Source organism: Rhipicephalus microplus, chromosome X, assembly GCF_043290135.1.
Source record: "Rhipicephalus microplus isolate Deutch F79 chromosome X, USDA_Rmic, whole genome shotgun sequence".
Lineage (NCBI taxonomy): Eukaryota > Metazoa > Arthropoda > Arachnida > Ixodida > Ixodidae > Rhipicephalus > Rhipicephalus microplus.
In genome coordinates, this window is record NC_134710.1 from 196643584 (window position 1) to 196669961 (window position 26378).

General features: G+C 45.0%; 1 protein-coding gene across 7 annotated transcripts in view; it reads left to right on the forward strand.

Moving 5' to 3' along the window:
• Window positions 1-25366, forward strand: part of LOC119177363 (alpha-(1,3)-fucosyltransferase C) — a 43875-nt gene extending 18509 nt beyond the window's left edge. For 3 of the 7 annotated variants that reach the window (XM_075878447.1, XM_037428854.2, XM_075878446.1), the window contains 3 exons: window positions 9334-9430; window positions 21706-21883; window positions 23873-25366. In XM_075878447.1, the coding sequence (XP_075734562.1) occupies window positions 21711-21883; window positions 23873-24923 (1224 nt within the window). In that variant the 5' untranslated portion in view covers window positions 9334-9430; window positions 21706-21710 and the 3' untranslated portion in view covers window positions 24924-25366. Of the gene's footprint in view, window positions 1-9333; window positions 9431-16302; window positions 16481-21705; window positions 21884-23872 lie in introns of those variants that run through there. The other 4 variants (XM_037428856.2, XM_037428852.2, XM_037428855.2 and 1 more) reach the window with 3 other exon arrangements.
• The last annotated feature ends 1012 nt before the right edge of the window (window positions 25367-26378 follow it).

The window sequence follows — 26378 nt, forward strand, 5'->3', positions numbered from 1 at the left end:
TATGACATGGAAGTGATGTACGGCTTAATTTACGTCCGCCTCGTAATGTCCTGGTGATTTTAATGTGACAATTACACCTTACTCATTCGTGCTTCGCATATCATCGATTCCCACTGTGCGTGGGATCTGCCGATTTTATATGCAGACGATATTATCCTATTTGCGGTCAGTCAAGACGATATACAGCGGCTGGTAGATATGTGTGGAAGGGAAGGCGAGGCTCTAGGACTAGGGTTCAGTGCAACACAATGTAAATTGATGGTATTCAATGATCACAAAGACCAGGTGGTCTCAATACAAGGCCAAAAAATACCGAGGGTAAGTGAGTACAAGTGCCTCGGAGTATGGGTAATTGAGGAAGATAGATATACGAAGGTACAGGAAAAAACATCGGCAGCAAAGGGAAGGAAGAGTGCTGCAATAATTAAGTACGGAGCATTACGGAGATATAATAGGTACGAAGTTCTTCGAAGTCTGTGGAAAGACGTGATGGTTCCAGGACTTACATTTGGGAATTCAGTGGTGTGCATGAAGTCCGAGGTGCAATCAAGAATGGATGTAAATCAAATGACTGTGGGACGACTCGCGTTGGGTGCTTACGGGAAGACGACAAATGAGGCTGTACAGAGGGATATGAGATGGACAGGTTTTGAAATAAGGGAAGCTCAGAGGAAAATGAGACGTGAATGAAGGCTTAGGAAAATAAAGGATAGTAGATGGGCAGGGAAGGTGTTCAAGTATTTCTAAAGGGAGAGCGTGGACACAAAGTGGAGAAAAAGAACTAGAATGCTCACCAATAAATATACGGCTGGCAGTGCGGGCGACTTCGCAACAAAGAGCATTAAGCAAAAAGCAGAGGGTCGGAGAGTATTTATTGGATGACAGCGATGGAACAGAAGCCGGCTCTCACTAACTACCGAAAGGGCAAGAACAAAATAAGGCAGAATATATATATATATATATATATATATATATATATATATATATATATATATATATATTATGAAGTCTTGGTTTGGATTACCTTTTATTAGTCCCGAGGAACCGGCAGCCGACAGCTACGATGAATGAGCCAAGATGATGATGCTACGCGACAACGATGAGGGTGCATGAGCCACACATGATAATGATGATAATGTACCGGTGAAGAGGATGCGTATACTAAATGCCCACACCAATTCCCCCCACGTGAAAGCGGCCAGCCTGGCCGCAGCAAGTCAAGGGGACAAAGAACGTCGCATGAAGGGCTTCATACGGGAGACATGGACGACCTCTGTAGTTCGATAACGGCGATCTGCTGGGGCTACAAGTGGCGTCACGCGATAATTCACTGGTGAAGTCTCTTCAAGAACTGTGTACGGCCCGATAAACCGAGGCTGAAATTTGTCACACAAACCAGGTGTGCGAACAGGCGTCAAAAGGAGCACTTTGTCTCCAAGTTGGAAAGATACAGCACGATGCGATTCATCATACACTAGCTTTCTGTCTTGCTGGCGGGCTTCAGTGTTTATACGAGCTCGTTGGTGGCACTGTGCGAGTCGTGAAACGTATTCCTCTGAAGAGGATGGAGATGAATTCGCTTGGCAGGTAAAGAAAGGGACGTCCAGGAAAGAAGTAGGGGAGCGTGCACAAACTAGGTAAAATGGCGAGTAGCCGGTTGTCCGCTGAATGGCCGTATTGTAGGCGAAAGTGACAAATGGTAGATCAACGTCCCAGTTTTTGTGGTCTGGTTGAATATAGGCGGCGATCATGTCAGCAAGAGTGCGGTGGAATCGCTCAGTGAGGCCGTTAGTCTGGGGATGATAACTGGAGGCAGTCTTGTGAGTTGTGCCGGAGGCGTGAAGAAGTTCTTTCACTAGTTGTGAAAGGAAGGCCCTTCCACGGTCACTGAGCAATACACGTGGAGCACCATGACGCAGTATAATGGCTCGGAGGATGAAATCGGCAATCTCAGAAGCTGAACCAGTAGTAACGGATGCCGTCTCGGCGTAGCGCGTCAAATGGTCAACGGCTGCTACTATCCACCGGTTTCCAGCAGCACTGACTGGGAGGGGGCCATGAAGATCGATGCCTACAACTTCGCATGGTGTGGCTGGGCACGAAAGAGGCTGTAGTGTACCGGCTGGAGCAGATGTTGGTAGTTTTCTACGTTGGCAGGTAGTGCAGGACCCGACATACCGAGCTACAATAGTGGTAATGCCTGGCCAATAAAACCGACTTCGAAGCAATCGTAGGTTTTATGGTAACCAAGGTGACCAGCAGTCGGATAGTCATGAAGCGCCCTGAGGACATCGGACCGAAGCGATCGGGGTAGAACGGGAACCCAGCGCTGACCGTCAGGATGGTAAATTTTGCGGTACAGCACCAAGTTGTCCAGCTTAAATTGCGAGAGTTGGTGACGGAGCCTTGCATTAGGTGGACGGGAACTGCCAGTGAGGTAGCCTATAATACGTCGACAGTATGGGTCAGCCAACTGTCGAGAAGGAAAATCGTGGGGGTCGTCCGAAGGCAGCTGGTCCATAGAGGCGAGAGAGGAAACCGCCGTAGACGTGGACTCCGAGGGCGTGGTGTGCAAATTCATGGCGGAAACCCCGAGTGGAGTCGCTGGTAGTGGGCAGCGAGAACGAGCATCGGCGTCACTATGCTTCCTGCCACACTTGTACACGATCTCAAAATTATATTCTTGGAGGCGTAGAATCCAGCGTCCGGGGCGTCCCGACAAGTTCTTGAGGGTCGAAAGCCAACATAAAGCGTGGTGGTCGGTCACAATGGTGAAATGGCGGCCATGTAGGTATGAACGAAATTTCTGTACTGACCAAACGATGGCGAGGCACTCCTGCTCGGTGATCGTGTAGTTCCTCTCGGCTGCGGAGAGGACGCGGCTGGCGTATGCAACGACTCGCTCTCGCGAAGAGTTGTCGCGTTGCAGGAGCACGGCTCCTAAACCACGGCCGCTAGCGTCTGTGTGCAGGAAGGTCGGTGCATCATCGTGAAAATGAGCAAGTACAAAGTCGGTCGTGAGGGCACTCTTCAACCTGTCAAAAGCCGATTCACATTCCTGAGACCACTGAAAGAGCATACCGGAAGCAAGTAGCTTATGAAGTGGTGCGGCTATGGAGGCAAAGTTTTGTATGAATCGCCGAAAGTAAGAGGCGAGACCAAGGAAACGTCGCAAATCTTTCGGTTTGTCAGGGCGAGGGAAGCGAAGCACTGCAGCAGTTTTATCAGGGTCTGGACGAATTCCGTCCTTGCTCACAACCTGACCGAGTACCTCGATAGATCTACTGGCGAAATGGCACTTTTTAGTGTTAATTTGAAGCCCAGCGCTCGCAAGACAAGTCAGGACCTCGTCCAAGCGTTGCAGATGTTGAGAAAACGTCGATGAAAAGACAACAATGTCATCGAGGTAACATAGGCAAGTCTTCCATTTCAGGCCACGCAGCACGGTGTCAATCATGCGCTCAAAAGTTGCGGGCGCATTGCATAGACCGAATGGCATAACATTGAATTCGTATAGGCCGTCCGGGGTTGCAAACGCAGTTTTTTCTTTATTATCTTCGTGCATGGGGATTTGCCAATAGCCGGAACGCAAGTCAAGGCTCGAAAAGTATTCAACACCCTGTAAGGAATCTAGGGCGTCGTCGATGCGTGGCATGGGGTATACGTCCTTCCTAGTGATCTTATTGAGTGCTCGGTAATCGACACAAAATCGTACGGAACCGTCTTTTTTACGTACCAGAACGATGGGCGACGACCAAGGACTGGTTGAAGGTCGGATTATCTCCCGTTTGAGTATATCGTCTACGTTTTCTTCAATGATTTTTCGTTCGGCTAGAGATACGCGGTACGGACGGCGGTGCACAATGGATGTTCCGTCAGTCTGAATACGATGTGCTGTAGCGGTTGTCTGGCCCAGGGTGGATGAATGAACTTCAAAGGAGTATGCATGCTTTTCCAACAAATCAAGCAGCTGCTGCTTCTGTGAGTAATTCAAGTCTTTGTTGATGGCTGCTGTAAAGGCCGAGGAAGCAGCATGATCTGCAGGATGGCCTTTAGAGGAGACAGGGGTAAGAGGCACAACGCACACAGTGTGCAGATCGGCAACGCAGGCAACAGTAGCGCCCCGTGTTAGTAAAATTTTATCTTGTGTGGTGTTGGTAGCAGCGAGGACAGTTGATCCATTGTTGAAGCGAGTCACACCTGATGCGAGAGCTATGCCTTTATTAAGGCAACGCGGTGACGGAGTGACCAAAATGTCACCAGAGTCGACGTCGTTGGACAAAACTGTAACTAATTGATGTTCGTTTGGTGGTAACTCGATGTCTACTGCAGCGATGAGTCGAAGTGGCCTGTAGGTTTCGCCGTTGAGCAAGTGGTCCGTGTCAGTAAGATGGACGACACGTTGTGCTCAGCAAATAGCCGCAGAAGCAGAGGAAAGAATGTCCCAGCCTAAAATGAGTTCATGGGAGCACGGGGATAGCACAGCAAATTCTTTATGATGAAGAATTTCGTCGATTAGTACACAGGCAGTACAGAGAGTGGAAGGGCGAATCATTGTTCCCTGGGCTGTAACCAGTGTCGGTCCATCATAAGGCGTCGTGACTTTTCGAAGACGGGCACACAAATCAGCACGAATAACAGAAAACGCAGCCCCAGTGTCCACCAAAGCATCAACGTCCACTCCCTCAACTGTGACCGCAATCATATTGTAGGGGCGCGCTGGAGGAATTGGAGTCCTGAGTTGGAATGCAGTTTGTCCTCCAAAAACTGCATCGCTTAGTTTTCCGGACGCCGATCAGAAGTAAGGGAAGCAGGCTGAAGAGGAGAATAAGAGCGACGGTAAGGCGACGGTGAATGGCGTCGGGTTGATCGGTGACTACTGCGCAGTTCACCGGATGCTGGCGGAGATGGAGACCGACGCGGCGGTGACGAATAACGGCGGCCCTGGTACAAGGCTCCTGCGGTATAGTCCCGTTCGCGTATGTCATACCCTCGGCGCTCGTCTTGCTGGCGCTTGCGGCAAAAGCGTGCAATGTGACCACGATAGCCGCAATAATAGCACGTAGGCCGAGTCGATCGATGAGGAGGGTAGTAGCTTGCGCTAACTGCACCGGGAGAGAGAGCAGTCAGAGGGACAGGTGACGGCTCAGGCGGTGGTGCTGAAAAGCTCGTGGGAAAGCTTGTGGGAGGTGCGGCAGCAACCGACGCGTACGTTCGTGGCGGGGACGTCGAGCTGACGGTGCCTGGCGGTGCGGCGGCGGTGTGCGGGAACGATGGTAGAGTACGAGAGACAATGGGCTGCAGGTTGGCCATGTGGGTCATGGACGTGAGCTCTTCCCTGATGACATCCCGCAATGACGTTGAAGAAGACTGAATGGGACACACTGAAGGTAGTGTGAATCCCATTGATTCTAATTCTTCCCGTATAATCGCCCTTATCCTGTCTCGCAGGTTTGGATCAGTTGTAATACGGGCCGCGTCACTGTCTAGTTGTAGGTGCATAGACTCAAGTTCTTCGAGGCGCTGACAGGTTGTCGCAACGTCAGCAACGGTAGCCGGATTCTGGATTGCAAGGGCATTGAATGCGATGGGTGCAATTCTCTTAAGAAGCTGGCGCACCTTGTCTGATTCCGTCATGGGTGTGTCAACCCGGCGGCAAAGTGAAACAACATTCTCGATGTAGGATGTATACGACTCCCCGATGTGCTGTTTCCGAGTCGCGAGAGCTTTCTTTGCGAGAGCCGAACGAACAGCCGGTGTGCCAAAGACATGGCGAAGCTGATCTTTGAAGGCTGACCAGTCGGGGATGTCGATGAAGTGGTTGAGGAACCACGTGTTCGCGACACCCGTGACGTAGAATGACACGTGAGCGAGTTTGTAGGTGTTATCTTACCGGTTAGCAGCGCCGACACGTTCGAAATCGTCCAGCCATTCCTCCACATCTTCCCCGCGCATACCAGCGAAGGGATGGGGCTCACGCTGGAGGCTGTTGATGACGTGAGAAGGCACGGCACGTGGTGGTTGAGTGGGAGCGGCTGCAGCACCGGCCTCATCTTGGTGCGACATATTTCCGGACACTTGGCCCAAGCGGCGACCTGAACGTAGCTCCAGGGGGTAGAGTGGTTGAGAGGATGGCGGGGGATCTAACAGCACCTCCACCACGTATGAAGTCTTGGTTTGGATTACCTTTTATTAGTCCCGAGGAACCGGCAGCCGACAGATACGATGAATGAGCCAAGATGATGATGCTACGCGACAACGATGAGGGTGCATGAGCCACACATGATAATGATGATAATGTACCGGTGAAGAGGATGCGTATACTAAATGCCCACACCATATATATATATATATATATATATATATATATATATATATATATATATATATATATATATATATATATATATATGGTATGAAGAAAGACAGGGAGGCTAACGGGAGAGGTTTTATGATAATACAAGGAGAAGCACGTAATCACAAAGTGAGACGAAGAACTATGTACAGGTTGTGGGGGAGTTGAGAAAACGATGTAACATGTTCTGCTTGAATCTGGCTATACCCACCCAGGTGTGGGTACAAGCCTACATGATGCTTTGTACATGCTATACAAGAGGCCTATATGAGGCGTACAACGAGATTGGCGCTTCGCTGCGACTGGACGGTACGAGCGGGGGCCATAGAAATAAACGTGAAGGTTAATGATCTCACACAGCAATACAGGTAAGTGCAAAAAAAAAACTCTATCGAATGATGGATTTATAGCATCACTGTCCTAGTGGCACGCAAAGTTTTGATGTTCGAGTGGTTCTTGCACGAATAACATTGCTGACAAATAGCTTTATAGAAAAACTTCACAGCTTTGGTGCAAAGGCGAAGCAATGAACGCTATAGCAACAAACTGGAAGGTCACGTGTAAAATGGAAAGCAGATTGAAACGTTCCCTGCGTTTCTCATGCACCAGTGACGCATGAAATCAGAATAAGCGTCTCAGTTGTTACTTCGCTGTGTCTGAAAAGTGCGTGCTCTTTCTTCGCAAACGGAGATTGCAATGATTGCAGTGTCCTTTGTGCACCCGGTAACTAACTACAGCAGCATCTTTCCAGGTAAAGCTCAAGGCCAACCAAAACGTATGATCCTCCCATCCTCCCCACCGCGAGATAAGGGCGCGTGAGGGAGTATCACTTCACTCTTCTATACGGGGCAAAGTACGCGTGGGAGATTAGAGTGCGCGCCGCCGTGCGATGTGGCGACGCGCGCTCATTGCGCCATGTTGCTAGTAATACTGAAAATACTATTCCCCCCGAGATGCCTGTCAGCAGCGGTGTGCGGTAGACATATATAGCTTGCCGTTTGAATAGTGAAGGCCGTCCGCTTCGGTGGCTAAGTGGTTAACGCCTCGCTTTCACGAAGCAGGGGTCGCACTTTCGATTCCACACGCCGGAGTCTTTTCAGGGGTCATTTTTTATTGTATTTTCATATATATAAATACGTTTCCATATACGGTGAGTGACGGTGACGCCGATGTCAACGCCAACGTCGATGCTGACGCAGGCGGCAAGATCCAACCGAGAGTGTCCATATAACTGCTATCGCAATAAAATCAACGCCGTCTTTATTAAAATGCCAGTAAAAATGCGCGCTTCTCAACGGCAGCCATCAGTCCGCCTTAATTCAGGGAGTGGTCAGAATGTGGCGCTACATGAGGGGTCGTGCTGCTCTTGTCACACGTGCTTCCGAGTCTTTTCACGAGATGCGATAGGCGCGTTTCCCACTCCAATATCATCCGTCTGTCAGATTGGTTCCTTCAGGCTCCTTCTTTGTGGCTCGAAGCAATGCCGCCGCTGCATCACAGCACTCTTAAAGTCTGCGCGTACAATTTCGTTAAAGTGACGCTTCCCAATTGGTTGCCTGCATAGCGACACGAATGGCGACACGCTATTTCAGAACACCGTATCTCTTACAGAGCCAGCGTGACCGCCAACATTGTGATCACGAGAGGTGCAAGACGCCGCTTCACGAATATGTAAAACAACTGAACAAAAAAATTACTTTATATCATTGCCGACGTGTGGCACTGCATGAGGGGGCTCCCTTGACCGAAAAGCACTGCCGAAGTCTATAGGTGATGGGCGAGAGCAGGAAAGGGCTAGAGGAGAGGATGATGAACGGCTGAATCGGGTGCATCTGGCTAGTATTATAAAAATAGAGGAGGCACTGGAAAAATTGTACCCCGAGTTTTGTCAGTGATATGTTTTACGGCACGTAAGCGCCACCAGATGCATTTCATGTGACTCTTGTGGCAGCGCTCATTAAGTTAACCGAGATCAAGAAAACCAATCCGTATCACCCTTACCGTGATTAGAAGTGCCCGTGTGACAATGGTATTACTTTTAGCCTTTTTCACTATGTCCCGTTTTTCACCACATACATTCTATCCGACTGTTAGCCTATATTTGACGCTTTGCAAGATGTGAATTAAGTTATTGTGAGTTGGCACACCGCCTGTCCTGTAGTCCTTGCCTCGTCTCTATCGTATCGCCATCCGCAGCGCAACAAAAAATCATGCACTTGCGTTTGTTGAGACTTCAGAAAAATGGCTATGTCATGAATTTTCACATCCTGCAGTTTTTTGTATGTTAACAAATGTACTCAAGTATATAAATAACAACTTAATAAATTTTCTTGATGGATCACGTCAATTTTCCTTCAGGCAAAGCATATCCACCTCGTCCTAAATTTTGTGTGTGGAAACGACAGGTGCCTGACTACGATCGCATTTCTTTAAAAAACTATAGCATAAAAAACTTTATATTAAGGGCATACACTCTGAACGAGGTAACAGACGAATATTATTTTGTGCGCCGATAATAGTTACTAAGTTTGCAATATACGCACTCTAAACTAATGTAACCTTTACAAGGTGCACAAAATCACTTTTATACGAGTACGTATACTGTGTGAAGTACTGTCCGGCTAAGAAAGCTGATACCTGAGAAGGTATGAACAGGTAGGAGGTTAAACGCAAGAAAAATAGATCCATAACGAAGTGCGCAATTGTATAAGGACAACAAAAGGTGACAAAAACAAATCAAATGTTGCGAAATAAACAAAGAAAAACATACTAAGGGGTGATGCAGACGTACAATGCCACATTTATTTGAGGTAAATAAAGATTACAGGGTTGATTGACCATTATAATGATGCGTTAATCCGTCGCACTAGATAGTTTTTCTTTCTATAATTTGTGGATGGGTGATTGTTAAAATCACTGTTGTCTTCAGAATATGCGTAAGACGTGTAAAGAGAGTATACCGAAAATGTGCTATGCAGATGACGGCATGGCAGTAAATTGCATCACACAAACAGAAGTTGAAAGAGGAAAGGTGCCAGGGAAGGAGAAACACCTATAAACCATCCGCCAGTAGAGGTAAGCAAGAACAAGGTAGTGACATATCTTTGTGTCACTCTAAGTGCGCATGAGTCTATAGATCCGGTGATGGTTGCTGAAAACACTGACAGTGAGAGGAAGATAGGAACTCGCCAGCGTCATGATATCCGTCAATGAAGTGTCTCTTGCGAAATTGTCCGTTTCCATTTCTGCCAGATATATTTATATCGTAGTTTCAAAGGAGTTTATATAGCAGGCCAGTCAATGTCCTGCATTAAAAAAACAGACTTGTGGCTGATTTTGACCTCGTGGCGTTTAGTTTGCATTCAGTGCGCGAAACAAGAGCATTGCTGATCTCCGACGTTGCAGGGGGGCCTTTGACATACGGTCGTACCTATCACCTCGAGCTCAGCCGCGCAATGCTATACATGACCACCAAGTCAAACAGCTATGGTTAACGTCTTATAGACCTTGCTGCTGCTCACGGTATGAATAGACTGCACCCGTTGGTGTTGAAGCGCGTGTCAGGGAAGACCAGCCTTTCCGCATAATGGCGGTGAACATTTCAATGTATACGCAGGGCAGCACTTTGCACAGAGTGACTTGTATTCAATATCCGCGATGCCATTTACGTATATATACCGTCTGTTCCACACTTCGAAGAAATCTAGGAGCGCATGTCACGCGCTGTGACGAGTGCGCTGCAGTCGCGTGCCACCGTCGCAGATGATGCGGTTGAACACTACGCCCCTCAAGTCATTATAGTTTCCTGTAACTACATGAGAGAGAATTATGACGCTCTCTATGGGAGCTGCAACGCCCGGTGCTTCAGCGAGCATGCGAGTGATGGGTAGTACACAAATGTCAAGTATTTGTACTTTCGTCTCCCTTAGGTTTCGCGTGAATTCCTTGAAGCTGATTTATCACGAGAAGACAATCAGCAAATTTTCATCAGTTGCACTGCACCACCTTAACCTTTTAGACTAACCAATGCAAACTGGGTGACGAAGTTGACAACGGTCCGTTTTTTTAGTAACAAAACCAAAGCAGAGTAATAAACAAAGTAACAAGTGTTTTCGAAGCCTGCAAGCACGAAGGCTAGGCTAATCCATGTACTACCCATCATTATCATGGTGGTTGAACGATCTCAACGCCAGAGTTCCCTTTAGGTAATTGCATGGTGGTTGAACGATCTCAACGCCAGAGTTCCCTCTAGGTAACTCTATGGCTCAAGTGTCTGCGCACGCACGAGCTGCAGACAAATCAGATTTTTTTTTTCAAAAATGCTATGACAGTCAGACACTTGCTGTTCTCAGACATGAAGTAGAAAATACTTCGCTGCCCCTGAAGTTACTTTCAAAAATGAAGCTTTACTAATGACTAATTATTTCGTAAAAATAATTGTTTGAGAGTATAGTTGTTCATACAAAAATGTTGTAGGACACCACAATTTATGACACACACACACACACATGCACACACACAAACCCTTTTAGATATTATTATTCAAACTCGAAGGATCCTATACAAGTGATATCAACATCGAAATTGCTATTTAAAAATCTTTCTTATAAAAAAAACTATATATGAGAAGGAGCGTGGACGCGTCATCCATTTACAGTCTAGAATTAGCTTGATCAGTTTCGACGTTTCCGCTATTGCAAAGTTCCCGCAAAAACATGGATGGTGGTTGAGCAGATCGCAATAGGTGGATAGCAAAGTTGTGGTCCACGCAAATAATTGCGGGCCACGGCACTCATCTGCATCGACTTCCGGTTCGAGATGCCATGCCGCGCGACGGGCATTCTTGCCAGTGCCGTCGCTTTCTGCGTGTTCCACCTAGCGCTCGCGGAGGCGTTTTCTCACAAATAGCTGCTGTATACGTTGTAGTGCTATGCAGACTATAGATGAATAACAAATGCAGTCACAACGAGATAGTTATAATTGTACGAGTGGTCATTTCTTTTTCAAGCACCTCCGGACACATGCATGTTGTTTTGCAGCAAAGAGTGTTCTCGCGCGCGTTTTCTCGCATACAAATATTTTTTGTCCATCATAGCATCACGAAACATTAGTCCATTTGTTTTCCTGTTGCTCACTCGTAGAGTTATTTATTCAGGTAACATCTTGGGTTCGAAATAGTGAATGGCAAGAGTGAACTGTGCTTTCTAAAAATCAAATGCTCTCGCACTTTTGTATACTTTTTTTCTGAATCTCGCTTTACGTAAGATGTCGTTCCCTCACACGCTCGAACATTGTGTTTCAACGCATGCTCAACATATAGTTGTCGTAGCGAAACACTGCCTATCGTCACTTAACGCTTGTAAGTCTGACCTATCATGCAACTCTTTGCTTCTAGAAAGACTTCGATCGTTTTACGCCCTGCGATACTTTTAACTAAGTGGTTGTTTGGTGCCATGGATCTTTTACACGTTCAGCTGTTTTCATAAATTTGCTAGACACTAGGGGACGCAGAATATGTTATGCAAACATATTGTATCGGCGTATTTGATCGGGCAGAGTATGCGTACTTAAGTTGTCAACCTACGTTGAGATTTGTCAGCATCTGTTCATGCGTGTCAGTGATTTGACGTGGCCATAATTTGTGGAGGAAAATACCGAATCGATGTGATTCTGCAAACGATCACTGCGTGTTTCAAAGCATAAACGTGCCCGAAACCTGCCTCTCACAAGTTCCTCGTGTTCACTCAATGCCACTGCTCGCTTCGTTCTCTCAAATGCTCGAAATATCATGTATTGATTCACCAAAGAATTCAAGAACCCGATTCCTGGACAAGCGGCAACAAAGGCGTCACAGAATTGCACGCGTCTCCTTCCCGACTACACTGCATAGCAGGCTCCTTAAAAGCGGTGAAGGGATAGGCCTCTAACTGGTAGTACCATAGCAGACGACACGCCATTTTGCTATCCACCTATAGCGTAATCGGGCCCCGTTCCCATCGCCTTCTCAATCACTAACCTGGATTCACTTCTCGGTGGAAACCTCCAGCGTGCTCATAGAAGGGAACGCCTGCATTGGCCGTTTCGAACTATCCTAGAATGCCTACTGCCACTACAGCTGCATAGTGCCCACTACGCCCTAATTATTTTTTTTGCGATTTGTACAAGGACTCAGTTCGTGTCTGTAAGAGAACTGGTTAAAGTTAAGGTGCCGATTAAAGTTACTTGTACTTGAGTGCTTTTTTTTAGTTGGTGTGCCGTTTAGAAACCCACTGATTGCCCAAACCCCGTTTTGGAGCCTTGTGTGATTCTACACTTTTAGCACGCAATGTTACGTGTCTTAAGAAGGCTCCTCGCATTATATGACATTCATACCGGGCATTTTTCAAGAATTTGCGAGGCTCTGCTTTACACGCAGAAGTTGACTGAGAGACGCAGTTACGCTCGCGAAATATCATAAGAGGGTGGCAGGAACAGGTTGTCTTCGCTAAGGACACAGGGTGCCAATTACCACAGTGGCAATTGACAGAGATCCTCATTTGTCGTTGGCCGTGGGTGAACCACCGTTTAATGGTCATGAATCGTAACTGTGGTGGTGAGCTGGAAGAACGACCTGTTCTATACAAGGCCGACGGCTTTAGTTCTTGCTTGCTTCTCATTTCAAAGCACTTATACACCAAGGAGAGCCATCCATGAATACAGCTGTTCAAGGAGCTAAGCAAAGCAGAGTTAACTCAAACGATGAAATAAGACAAAGCATTGTAGAAGCTAATGAAATAATTCTAAACTTGACTCAGCTGAGAGGGCCTGGATTTGAAAGAAATAGAGTGAGAGAAACGGAAAACGCAGTGCCTTTGTTTAGACATGAAAATTCGTGGTATTGAAGTCATTGGGCATTCACATGGTAACCTTTTCGTATCACACGTGCATTTGCAAATGGCTATGCAGCTGGTCGTTCATATGAAGCTAATACAGAAGATAATATTGTACGTGGACGTTAGGCAGGGTTGGAGGGAGACGAGGAGGAAGAAAGGTTAGAAATAAAGAAGATGGCTGACACCACAGCCTAGTACTGTGTACTATTACAAAATGGCGCAGCCGCGTATACTTTCTGTGCGGACATTCAAGATGTGGGTGGACTTCAGCATTGGAGCAAATCAACTTGGTGGCATCCGGATCTTGACCGCAACGCCTCAAGATGACGAGGAAGTAGCTCTTCCGGAAGCAGTGAGCACTGACGCATTTGTTTCCTATATAAGCACTAAAATGAGGCTCACTCCAGATCATTTACTTGCTAAAAGAACGGTGAGGATCAACATGAAACTTCAGGATTATGAGAATTTCGTGCTGACTCTAGTAAGAAACGACGCGAAGGCTGCTACCACTGCTTCGCCCGACAGTTCCGTCGAGCTGATCAACAAGTTTCTTGAACTGCACCGAGAACAGAATAGGCAGCAAAATGATTTAATGCGCTTGCTTGTAAACGCGACGGAAAGATTAAGCAGACTGAGTCGCGAACAAGTGAAGCCAGACATGTTTGACGAAGAGTCTAGTAGTCCCGAGTCCTGGCTCACGTTTTACGAGTATGCATGCACTGAAAACTACTGGCACAGCGACGAAGATAAAGTGAAAAAACATGCGACTATTCCTATCGGGCATAGCAAAGAGTTGGTACGAATGGCGTCTCAACGCTCACAGCAACAAACCATGGACAGAGTGGAAAGCAAGCTTTCTGAGCTCCTTCAGCGAGAACAAGGTGTTGCTATGGGACAAAGCAATCACGGTCAAATACAGGTCTGGATCTGCACTCAACTATTTTTATGGGAAAAGGCGCTTGTTACAGCTGGCGGACTCATCTTTGTCTGAGACGTCTGTGGTTCCGCTTATCATTCATGGTTTAAGTCCGGACCTCCAGAAGCAAATACAAATGCGAGGACCCAAGACGGTCGAAGAACTTCTGCAGGGAATGCGAAACCTCTACCTCCAGGACCTAGGAACCCAGCGTCAACCCATGACACTTGCTGCAAGGAATACCGGGGCCACACGAGCTGAGGAACGACGCCCGCTTGCAAGCTGGAGACCTACTGCAACTCCCATATCCTTTGTCAACGCAACATTGTTGTGGGAGGGAACTGAAAAACTTAAGTTCCATAACGGAAAGTTCACAGTCCCAGAAACAATGGTGCCTCGAATTTTGGAGCTCTATCACGACTCCCCGCACTCAGGTGGACATGACGGCTTTTGTAGGACATATCACAAGATTCGTCAGCGTTTCCAGTGGAAACACATGAAAAAGGACGTTCAATGGTATTCTCAGTCTTGTCATCAATGTCAAGTTCACAAAGCCAAGTACCTTCAGAGAACAGACGAGATGGTTTTGCCTCAACATTCTGACGTATCATTTGAAGTCATTCACCTGTATTTCGCAGAGCTCAAGAAGAAGGCTGCAGGAGTAAAAAGAACGCAGTCTTTCCTAGTGGCAATAGACCAGTGCACAAGAATAGTGGCTGCACGGCCAGGAAGGGAAGACGCAAATAATGTGATCGCTCTTTTGAGTCGAGAGATGTTCAAGAATACGAAAATAGTAATATCAGACAATGGGCCAGCGTTTCTCAGTCAGCGTTTGCAAGATTGGGCGAAAAAACGAGGAGTTGCATTGCGACGCTGCGCTCCGTACCATCCTGCAGGAAATGGCATGGCTGAAAGAATCATTCGGGATTTGAAGCAATTCATTTCATTGTATCCAGGTTTTCAGGGTGGATAGAAGTGCTGCTTGGAGGCAGCTGTCGCTCATCACAATCGGTCGCACACTGCGAGCATCGGCTGTAGCCCATATTTTGCAGCTTTCGAAAAGGTACCAGTGCTTCCTGCTGATCAAGAACTTTGCATTGCAGACCGCCTGCAATTGTGCGAAAAACGAAAAACTTTGGAAGCCTACCAGCGATACCGGGAAAGTATGAAGAGGAACTTTGACCGTCACCACAACACGCGGATACCTCAGGTACAACTGAACGATCCGGTGCTTGTCAGAAAAGGCCTTCCCGGCACAAAGCAGGTGTACATGGCACCTTATCGCGTGGTGCAGATCGCAGTGCAACATGGCGTTCTCAAAAGGGTCGGTTACACCAACGATGATGGTGTGCTGGAATTTGCGACCATCGGAAACGTTTTCATGTATCACCCCAGGAGGGATGAGTCTTCAAAGAGGGGGAGTGTACGTAGACGTTAGGCAGGGTTGGAGGGAGACGAGGAGGAACAAGAGGTTAGAAATAAAGAAGATGGCTGACATCCCAGCCTAGTACTGTGTACTATTACAAATATTATTTCGGGAACTGATCGCAATGCCTAAATGTCAGAGAGAAGTTCAGAATATTTCTTGTTCATGATGAGGTTTGTAAACAGACGAGGTTAGTAACAAATAACCACTGTTTTGGTTTTCCTGACATGTAAGATTTACTTTGATTTTGAATATGCGAATATTACATTGTCCTTCCTCTAACGTTTAGACAGCCTGGAACTACAGTAATTAAAAAGAAAAATATGACATAGAAGAAATTGCACCACATCGAGCTTCTATAGGTAAAAATTTATTAGGGTAATATACATTCATTGCTCTTTTCCGTTGCCAAGCCCATCGTCCTTTTCATTAGCATTCCACTGGCTGTGCCCGATTGTAGTTGTACGATACACCCCAAAGCTTGCCGTCTTCATATTTTCCACATCGCCAGAAATAGGGAAGATAAAACCGCACAGCGGTATTTAAATGAGGGCGTCGCTGCTGATAAGGGTGTTGCGACACCACCTCAGCATAGACAGCTTCGTAAACAATGGAAAAATAGGCTGACAACATATAGCGTTTGTAGCACGTGCGAAAGAGTTGAAGCAAGTGTCGTTATCCTACGGCAATGCGCCCAAAGGCAGAAAGCGGAGAGTGAACGAACAAGCAATAAGTTGCGTCTGATTACACAAGCAGTAGAAATCAATGTTATGCGAAGCTCTCTGTGAGGATCGGAATATGCTGCTTTGTTAGACGCTGAGCCAAGCGTTTCGAGGCGCGCCGAGTTGGTGTAAGTCGAGTGTAGCGCGTACAAGATGTGAATGCATTGGGCACGACGACTAGGCCTGAAGGTAAGTTCAACATCCGATGCAACGTCTGCATTCGTGCGAGAGGGAGTTACACCAAGACGAAACGAAAGCTGAAGTGCCTCGCGTAACCAGCGTCCGTCGGCGCGTTCCGGCGTTGTCGAGCAACGTCAAGCAAAAAAATTTAAGTACGTATAAGTATTTATTGCACTGAGAGCAGTCAGCTAACGCAAAGTCGAAATAGCCGACACTAGCTGCTTTAGGCGTCACTAGCCGACATACAGCCATACTACGTTTGTTCCAAAAGGTGACGTTTATTTCAACATTACATTTTGCCACAAGCATCATGACAATCTTGTGTTGCACAAATAAAAAATAATTAATTAAGTAAATAATTAATTGATATTTATCGCCTTCAGCGCGCATTATGTCCTGTCTGCGCAAGTGTCATATACATAATGCATAATAACTCCAAGGCACTAACTAAATAATACATTCCAAGAAAGGAAATAAATCAATGTGTTGCTTTGCGCTATAGTTTCAATTATTGATTGTAGATGGTATGTAATTGAATATTTCATTTCTCTGTGCTCAGTGAAGTTCTATTTTTACATGAAACCAATACAATCATAGCCTTCAAATGTGTGCGCAAGCAGTTTTACAGCAAACGCTGTTATGAGGTACGAGCATGGGTCACGTGCCGCACCGTGTTGTACACCGCCGCCGCCCTCATACGTCACCAGTATCGCAAAAAATAAGAAAAAAACTCAGCCACTAAAACACACCAAGGAAACAATGGGAATCGAAACTGCGTGCGCTGAGTGCCAGCCCAGTGTTCTCCCACCGAGCCCCGCTAAGGCTTGGAACTCGTTTCCGAACTCGTCTTAGGTGTAGCTTGATGTCGGGAAAGGAATCACGTTAATATGAGTAATAAAGCTTTTCAGAACATGAAAGGGATAAGACATCCCACAATGCGAAGTTCGTAGCTAGTGGGTCGTTCAATGCTCCATTTCATTACAAAAAAATTCCGCCATATCCACGAAGTGAATGATGATGAGTGGACGAAGCTCCGGAGGTAAACCTGGTAAACCATGAATCCTCTGTACATTTTGCCCACTCGATTTTATTACATCGCTTTCCCTAGCGTACGTCGCCGCACTAAATCGAACGATTGCCTTCAACCAATGACACGCGCCATATGTGACATCATTCCTATTTTATAAGATCTCGTGTCTTTCATCAACTACAAGTACCGCTTTCTAGTTTATAACATCTTGCATCTTTTCATCATCAGCTACAAGTACCACCATCTAGTAAACACTACAAGAACTAAACGAGAGCTGGCTACATACAGGAGACGGTACCGCCATCTAGTGAACACTGCAAGAACTAAACTAGAGGTGGCTACATACAGGGGACGGTACCGCCATCTAGTGAACACTGCAAGAACTAAACTAGAGGTGGCTACATACAGGCTACAGGGGACGCACAGCCCACGCCCTAAGGAGCTTCGCCCCTAAAACTTGTTCTTGATGATCACCTATTAGCAGTGGCGCATACCCCACTTCAGGCATAATTCTTCATCGTCTTCAGCTACGGCATTAAAAGTTGGAAAAAATTCTAGCAAGTGCGTAGCGGATACCACACTTCTCCGAAAAATGACGGATAGCATAGTGAATGCCGGCCTATACTGCACAAATATTATAATTATTTTTTGCGTAGTGGGTATCAAGCTAGTGTGCTTGTAGCAGTTACCCAAATATTGTTTAGAAAAGACTCTAAAAGGCCGTTCTTCCAGCTTTCACTGTGACTGTGCTGTGTGTTCCCCGCGCAGGCCTATATATATATATATATATATATATATATATATATATATATAGAGAGAGAGAGAGAGAGAGAGAGAGGGAGAGAGTAGAGAGAGAGAAAGGGAGAGGGCATGTGGAAGAGGAAGTCGACTGCCCCACCCCCTCCGGGAATGTGAGAACTCTACGCCTAGGATTCGATTCATCCAATGAACATGAGCAATCTATTTTGCTCCCTTTTTGGCAAAAGTTGACACAACTTCCATATGCAAGTTGCATACACAAACGTAGCCATTACCGCTGAAGCAGTCAGGGCAGTGCTATAGCAAAAGATAGCAGGCAATAAGCCAACATTAACAAGCACTAGCGAACGGTAACCAGCGTTAGCTAATGCTGCGCGCATATCGTGATATGCTAAGTAATTTATCTTTTCTTCGGCATATTCTGATATCCAAGGAAAAGAAACGACTACAACCGCGTTTTGTCATTGAAGCCAATAATGTCATTAGACTCATTACATACATGTCATGCCATGCGCAGTCTGGCACATGTCAAGTTAATGGAATTAACACGACGCCTTTTACGACGAACGTATTATGTCAATATGCCATTCATGTCAATAGCACGCATGTCACGTGTTTTTTATATGTTATTCATCTTTCTCGTACATGCATTTCATTGTATGCAAAATATGCATTGTCATACCTCATTATGTACACTTCAGATATGAGCGCAGGGATTTTGCACCGGTAGAGAGGAGCGCATGTTCTGTCTCCACATGATTGATTATTCAGCTGGGCCTATCATTAGTATCTGACCATTAACGCTTGTTAAGTCGAAATGTTATCACTGAATATTATGCTTAATATTCAAATAAGTTATTCCAGTTATATCCACAGTACACTTTTTCATTAAACAATCAACTAGTCACAATAGATATTCTGATATACACGTTAGCTGAAATGACCATGATGACGTCACGACGTGGGAGATGGATAGGGTACAAGTGCCATGCTTTGGAAAGAAAGGCCTATAGCATTTGATATCAAGACGCATTCCATGTCTCTAGCTTTTTTGCTTCTTTATCCCTCCTCATCGAAGTTACAGAAGTCATCTGCCTCTTCTTTCTTTTTCTCTATCAATATTAATTCGGCCCCTTCCACAAGCTTTCTGCAGATCACCTGTTTTTCTTTGCCTGAGAAATCGGAGGCATTCCAAGCTTTCTGCACCTTGCCTGGTTTTGTACTGCCTCCGTGATCGACCCACGTTTGACCAAGAGACGATGTCATGCGATGACGGCATCACGTGATGTCTTATTCAACCACCGTCTCGTGAAGGGGCTTTTTTACTCCAGTCGTGTGGGAGCCGCTGACGGTCCATATCGGCGTTTCTTAAATCTATTTTTCCACGACTTCTATAGGATGTATTTTTTAGTTAAGCTTTTCTCTTTAAATTCAACAGCATAAATTATTGTATGCTTGAATTAAACTTAATTCACATGTCGGTTGTAGTTTAAACGCAGTAGAGAGAAATATTTTGTTGTAGCCTACTAATGCACATTTGTATTCATATTCTCATATCCATGTGACTACAGAACTTATGTCACTGGGTAGGTAATAAAGAAAAGAGCGAGCTTTAAACATGCTTTTACGTAAATGCTACAAGCACGCAAAAGCACGTAGGCGAACTCGGCAGTGCGAGCGTGTACAAGCACCAAGTGCCAATTGCGCTAGTTACTCTGGCAGCACGTGCAAAAGGCGTTATTGTTCGTCACCATCCATAGTGCCGGTCCAATTTAAGTTTGGTGTCACCACTGCAGTGACGCTTGAGAGCTTTGCCGATGTGCTTCCCTTCGTTTGCAAACGGTGAGTCGTCGGCAAACGTGTGTGTGTGTGTGTGTGTGTGTGTGTGTGTGTGTGTGTGTGTGTGTGTGTGTGTGTGTGTGTCATACGTGGGAGTTTCGATATTCCGAAGGGCATGAAGCGATTGCAGATGCTGCTCAAAAATCAGAATGTCAAATATCTTTATTCCACATTGTCCGTGTGTTCATATCAATCATTCTGCTTCAATGAATCTCTTCAACGAATCTATTTCTTCAGACTCATTATGGTAATCGAAACTTTAGATCCGAGGAAAGGTAAAACTATTGAAGATGACGAAGTAGAAAGATAAATACACATCTAGCATTTTTCTTCAAAGGCTGGTCATTGGTTATGGTGATGAAAAGTCCACCCATGCTTTAAATAATTTATAATGAAAAGAAATACATAAAATTTTTCTCGTTCCAGTGAGTGTTCTAAGGACGCATTGACAGCTGCGAAGAAAGAATTGTGCACTGCCTCTGCGGCCCTGCCACAGTGCACACATGTTTGTAAGGGAGAGAAGACGTTTGGACCAGTTTGTCATGTATATATGCATCACCTTGTTGTTTGAACCACTTTAAAGGGACTTTACAGTTAAGGGGGAATCCAACTTAAGAATGGTTCAGAATATCCGGAGATGACACCTCTCCATCCCCTTAATCTGCATCTGCACTTGTTCACATGTTACCCAGCGTCTCTTCTCAAGTGTTCAGCACTTTGGAGGGTCGTGCTGTCGTATGATGTGATCGTATGCTGTCACCATCGCTTTGTGTAACGCAGACAAAAGCACGTATATTGTAGCCATCTAGAGCACGCGCTAGCACCAGAGTGAAGTATTCTCTCTTTTTCTTCGAGCACCTTAACGATATCATGTGCAACAGAGCATTTTAGAAGATTCAGGCACGTATAAAAAATATAAGAAAACAGAAAGCAAGCGAAAACAAAAAGAGACAAAAAAAAGAAAATAGAAAGAAAAAATAGAAATTAATAGATATAAAAAGAAGACAGAAAAAAACTAGGAAAGAGAAAAAGAAAGAAAGAGAGAAGAAAAAAAGAGAAAACTGAAGAGAAGAAGAGAAGGCTGCCTAGTTCCGCACTTCGTGCACCGCTTAAGCGAAACTGCCTTAATTTATCCCTCTTGCTCTTACCTATCTTCCGTATTCTATAAAGACCAATTTCTTTATAGTAAATGTGCAATAAACGTTACTCCAATCTTTTTATCATCCAATTCTGCTGCGCCGGGGCACACACGTTTACCGCATCCGGTAACGAGCCACGAAAAAAAAAGTATCGAGTGGCAACCACTGCAAAAGCCGTGCTCAGCGGACTGTGCCCGATGCAGTCCTGTACCGCCTTTTTCCAAGCCCTATAATGTCGCCCCTGTGCAACCCATTCAAAGTACCGCTTGTGTGAACATGGAGTGAGAGTAAATCTGACGAGGAGACCTGATTCATATACGTCATCTGGTGAAGTGAAACAGCGTTGTATTTTACTTCTTTTATATTTTAGATAACTGCTTCAACGAAATTTTCACACATTTTGTGTGTAGGAACGGAATAACCCCACCAAATTTTGCCTCCTACCATGTAAATTTCTGGAATTGCAGGGCCGATGCGACGTTCTGTCATGATTCTGGCCAAAAGGCGTCGGGTGACAGTGGTGGTGCTGATCATGTTAAGTTCGTTGCCACTTCTGAGCTACAACTTCATTCCTATCAGCCACGACTACTTTTTCTCCTATCTCCGGACTGCAGACTTCATTAGCGTTTCGGATGGACTGTACCCGTGCGTATATTTTTTGTGTCGCTCTTGCCACTTCAGCACGCACGGCTTGCACAAAAGTAATCGAATAATTGTTAGCTTTCCTACAGATGAACATGATAAATAATGGGCCGGGAAAAATATGAGGGACAATATTTGTAAACAAATCCTATGCAAGAGTGAGACGGGCTTCGGGGGCTAGTCACGGTGACACCACAGTGGCTCTTCCTCGCCTTTCTGATACCAGCCGAGTTTCCTAATCAGTATTGCAGTAACACCCAGTGGCGTAGTCAGATTCCTTTTTACTGAGGGGTGGGGTGCCGAGATTCGTGATGGTATAGGGATAGTTCAACCGGTGTCAAGAGGGGTTGTAATCGATAATACATATCTGGCTGCTTGGATCAGACTTGGAAGTAATCACATTACATCAATGAAATGAAAGTAATTAAGTTACCTTTTGCTGTGATGAGTAATGTAACTAATTGCTTCAAGCGCGAAAGTTGGATGTTACTTTTTCATTTACTTTTGACTGAAATACGAGAGAGAGAGAGAGAAAAAATTGATAAGAGAAAGAAACAGAGAGGTCAACCTGGTAGAAGAACTGCTTAGATACTGCGTACAAGGCCTGGGAAACAGCAATCGAAAAGAGAATAGAAAGAGAGAAAGATAAAGTCACGGTCCTCAGAGCACCAGACAAGACAGGCCGACGATGCCTCTGTGCGTTGCTGCCTGTGTGGTTTCAAACGCGTAATCATGCTCCCCCAAAAAGTTTTTTTTATAGACAAAATGACGGTTTGGGCTGTGATACAAAGTGCATCACGTTGAAATACTTCTTTTTTTTTTCATTCAATCAAGGCCAAGCAAACTTTGATACGGGTTAGAGAGGCGCACCATCAAAATAGCCGCGAGTTCTCGCTGCCAAAGTTCCGCAGGTAATTTCAGGATGACGGATTGCGCAAACTTTCCTTACAGTAATTGCAATGTAAGTTCAGTACTTCAAAAAAGATTAATGTGGTGCTATTACAACGGTAACAGTGGCGCCCATTATTAAGGCACGTGTACGCAAGACTACATACCTTCACTGCCCTATGCTTTTATAGGAAATGTGTCCTGCAGTCGCATTCACTCCAATGAAGGCTGGTGCACTCGAGCCGACAACAGTAGACGAATAGTTTTTTCGTGATATTTGTGTCTGTTAATTGTCAGTGTGTGTGCGTGTGTGTGTGCGTGCGCGTGCTATCACCGACTTGCTTTAGTCAAAGGTGTCTTCATTAACGTATCAACCATAGGCCCGGCGTTGGTCAGAATGATACAACATGATACAAGGACAGTGAAACGGCTGCTTATACGGCAAAAAGCCTCATTGATAATGCAGTGATCAACTGATATACTTGATAAATGTCAAAAAAAAAGAATGTGGTCATGGTTGCAATGAATAAAATAATGTTGGGATATTTGACAAAACACAGACTAAATTTATGCTTGAATTGTGGTGCGCGTAAACAACAGCAGACTATACGTACAGCAATCCGAATGACTATTTCGCGCAGTACCACTGACGCTTGTGCAATAGGCAGTGCAACGTACCGGTTTTTGTAACATTCAATTCAAATCGCGAAAATAATGCTTGATCTTTTAACAATAGTTCACCGTCTTTTCATATCCACTAGGATTTATTGGCATGTTCCGCCCTAGTGCCAGTCCATTTTACGGCACTTAGTTTACGCCTCTTCGTCGTTTTTTTCCCTCCTTTTTTGGGGGGGAGGGGGAGCTCTTTCTGCTTGTTTAACCTATCACCTGTCTATTCACTTCTCACTTCCAGGATTCTTTCGGAATAACAAATTTGCTCGCTTATTCTAGCGGTATTGGTCTTCGTTTGCCATGAAAATAGAATGGGCCAGCCTCGTAAACAATAAAATTGTGGTCAACGTCTAGTGAATTGAAAGCTTACTTTATTATCACAGTAATAAACTAGAATTTCAATGACTATATCTCCTTCTTCCCGCTTTTCAGGAACCGTAGTTGGGTGCCATTCTACTGGAGAACAGACATCTTCAGCCGTCCAGACAAGCCCCGTATCTTGTTCTGGACAACCGTGTTCGGCGAATGGTACTCGGGCCTGAGCGCGAGCGGAACCGCAGAACTGCGCTATTGGCATCCATTCGGTGGCTGCGCCGACCACTGCTACATTGCCAACGACCGTCGCACCTTGCCCGTCAGTGACGCCGTTGTTTTCTACGCCTGCGACCTGAACGCCTCCGACCTCCCAAGTTACAGAGCCGAGGGTCAAAAGTGGGTGCTCTGGTCCCTCGAGGCGCCCACCACGTGTGACCCGTCGCCTCTGGTGTCAGTTGAAGACGCCTTCAACTGGACCATGACGTATAGGCGAGACTCCGACGTCGTCGACGCGTACGCCAAGGTGACGCAACGTAGCAAACCAACTTCCTACTCTCTGGAGCGTCTCGAGCAAACCTGGCGCAACAAAAAAGTCACGGCTGTCTGGGCTGTGAGCCACTGCAGTACTTTCGGGAAACGCGAAAACTACGTCAACGAGTTGCGCCGACACATGTCGGTGGACGTGTACGGCAAGTGCGGCAACTTTTCGTGCTCACGTGACGTGCGCTTTGCCTGTTATCAGATGTTCGAACGTAAATACTTCTTCATCTTGTCTTTCGAGAACACTATCTGCAGGGACTACGTCACGGAGAAGCTATATTTGGCCCTGCTTTACGACATCATTCCGGTGACGTTTGGGGGCGCTGATTACCAGGACGTGGCACCGCCGGGCTCTTATATTGACGCGCTTCAATTTAAGACCCCGAAAGATCTCGCCGACTACCTCAGAGAAGTTTCAGAAAACTTTGTCTTGTACAAAAGCTTCTTCGAATGGAAAGGACGGTATAATGTTGAGCCATGGGTATACTATACGTTTTGCGAGCTGTGCACGAAGCTCTACAGTTCTAGCTTTAGTCAAAGATCGGTGTATCCGAGTATAGTCCAATGGTGGAACCAGAGTTCTCACTGCCGAGCGTGGAATCAAGAAACAAAAGAACTTTACCGATAGCCAGGTAACTTGAAGTGAGGTATAGCAAAAAATCAAAAGGTGGCACACACATCTTGCCATATGGTGGCCATTCTGTTTTTGTATATGTAGGTTTCAATTTTAATTCTAATAAAAATACTAGGATGCAAAAAATACAACTAAGAAAACGAGCACGGGCGTCAGTGCTGGTGAGCGCAGAGTGTATAAGTGACACATATAGGTAGGATTTAGCGTATCTTTAACTAATATGACAGCAGGGTTAAACCATCAAATGAAAATACTAGCGTTCTTTTTTTCTTTCTTACGCCCGCGTAAAGGTTTGGTATTTGAATGTGATTGAAGTTTCAAATTTTCATTAACCTCAGCTCTATTCTTCCGCACTCGTAGTCGACCTATGAATGTTTAAACTTCCCAGCTAGTGGCTTTTAGCGAAGTCGACGTCAATAAACGACGGTCGAGGATCAGATATTTTTTATTTAATGTGCACTTCAAAGCCTAGCGTTATAAACATTTGCGGCAAGCCAACAATATATATATATATATATATATATATATATATACATGTATATATATATATATATATACATGTATATATATATATATATATATATATATATATATATATGTATATATATATATATATATATATATATATATGTATATATATATATATATATATATATATATATATATATATATATATATATATATATATATATATATATATATATATATACATGTATATATATATATATATACATGTATATATATATATATATACATGTATATATATATATATATATATATATATATATATATATATATATATATATATATATATATATATATATATATATATATATATATCAGCTTTTCTTTTTTTCTGCATTTGTGCTCACGGGAAGGGTTTCATATTTTCAAATTGGTTTTGCAGAAAACACGATATCTTTGAAAGTTTAATTTCAAGGGGGCGGGGTGACACTTGAACTGGGTGTTTCCCCTCCAGCTTTAACACAATGGAAGTCAGGACCACTCTGTATTCTACTTTTATTTATTCACGCACCAATCGCGAAAACGCACCCAGGTCATCCCGAAGACACTGCTAACTCACTTTAGATATCATTCCACGCGCCAACTTCCCTATCGAAAATGTGAGGCACATTTGACATGCGGGTATGTACCACGAAACTTGAGCAAGCTTTACTACTAATCCTCTGTCCAGTAAAAATTAAGAAGCATCGTATAACTAACTATATTTCTTTCCGGGTACGTACCAAGCAGCTTGTCTATAACTAGAACTAGCCTATAAATAGCCTAGTGGGTATGTGTCACATAAATTGGGCAAGCTTCTTTATTGACTTGCGGTCGATTATATAAATGACGAAGCTATTTATGGCTAGAATGTTTGGCGATGGCTTAAGCCATGCGATATTCGGGAGGAGAAGCTGCTCGTCAGGAGCGAGAATGGGAATGGAC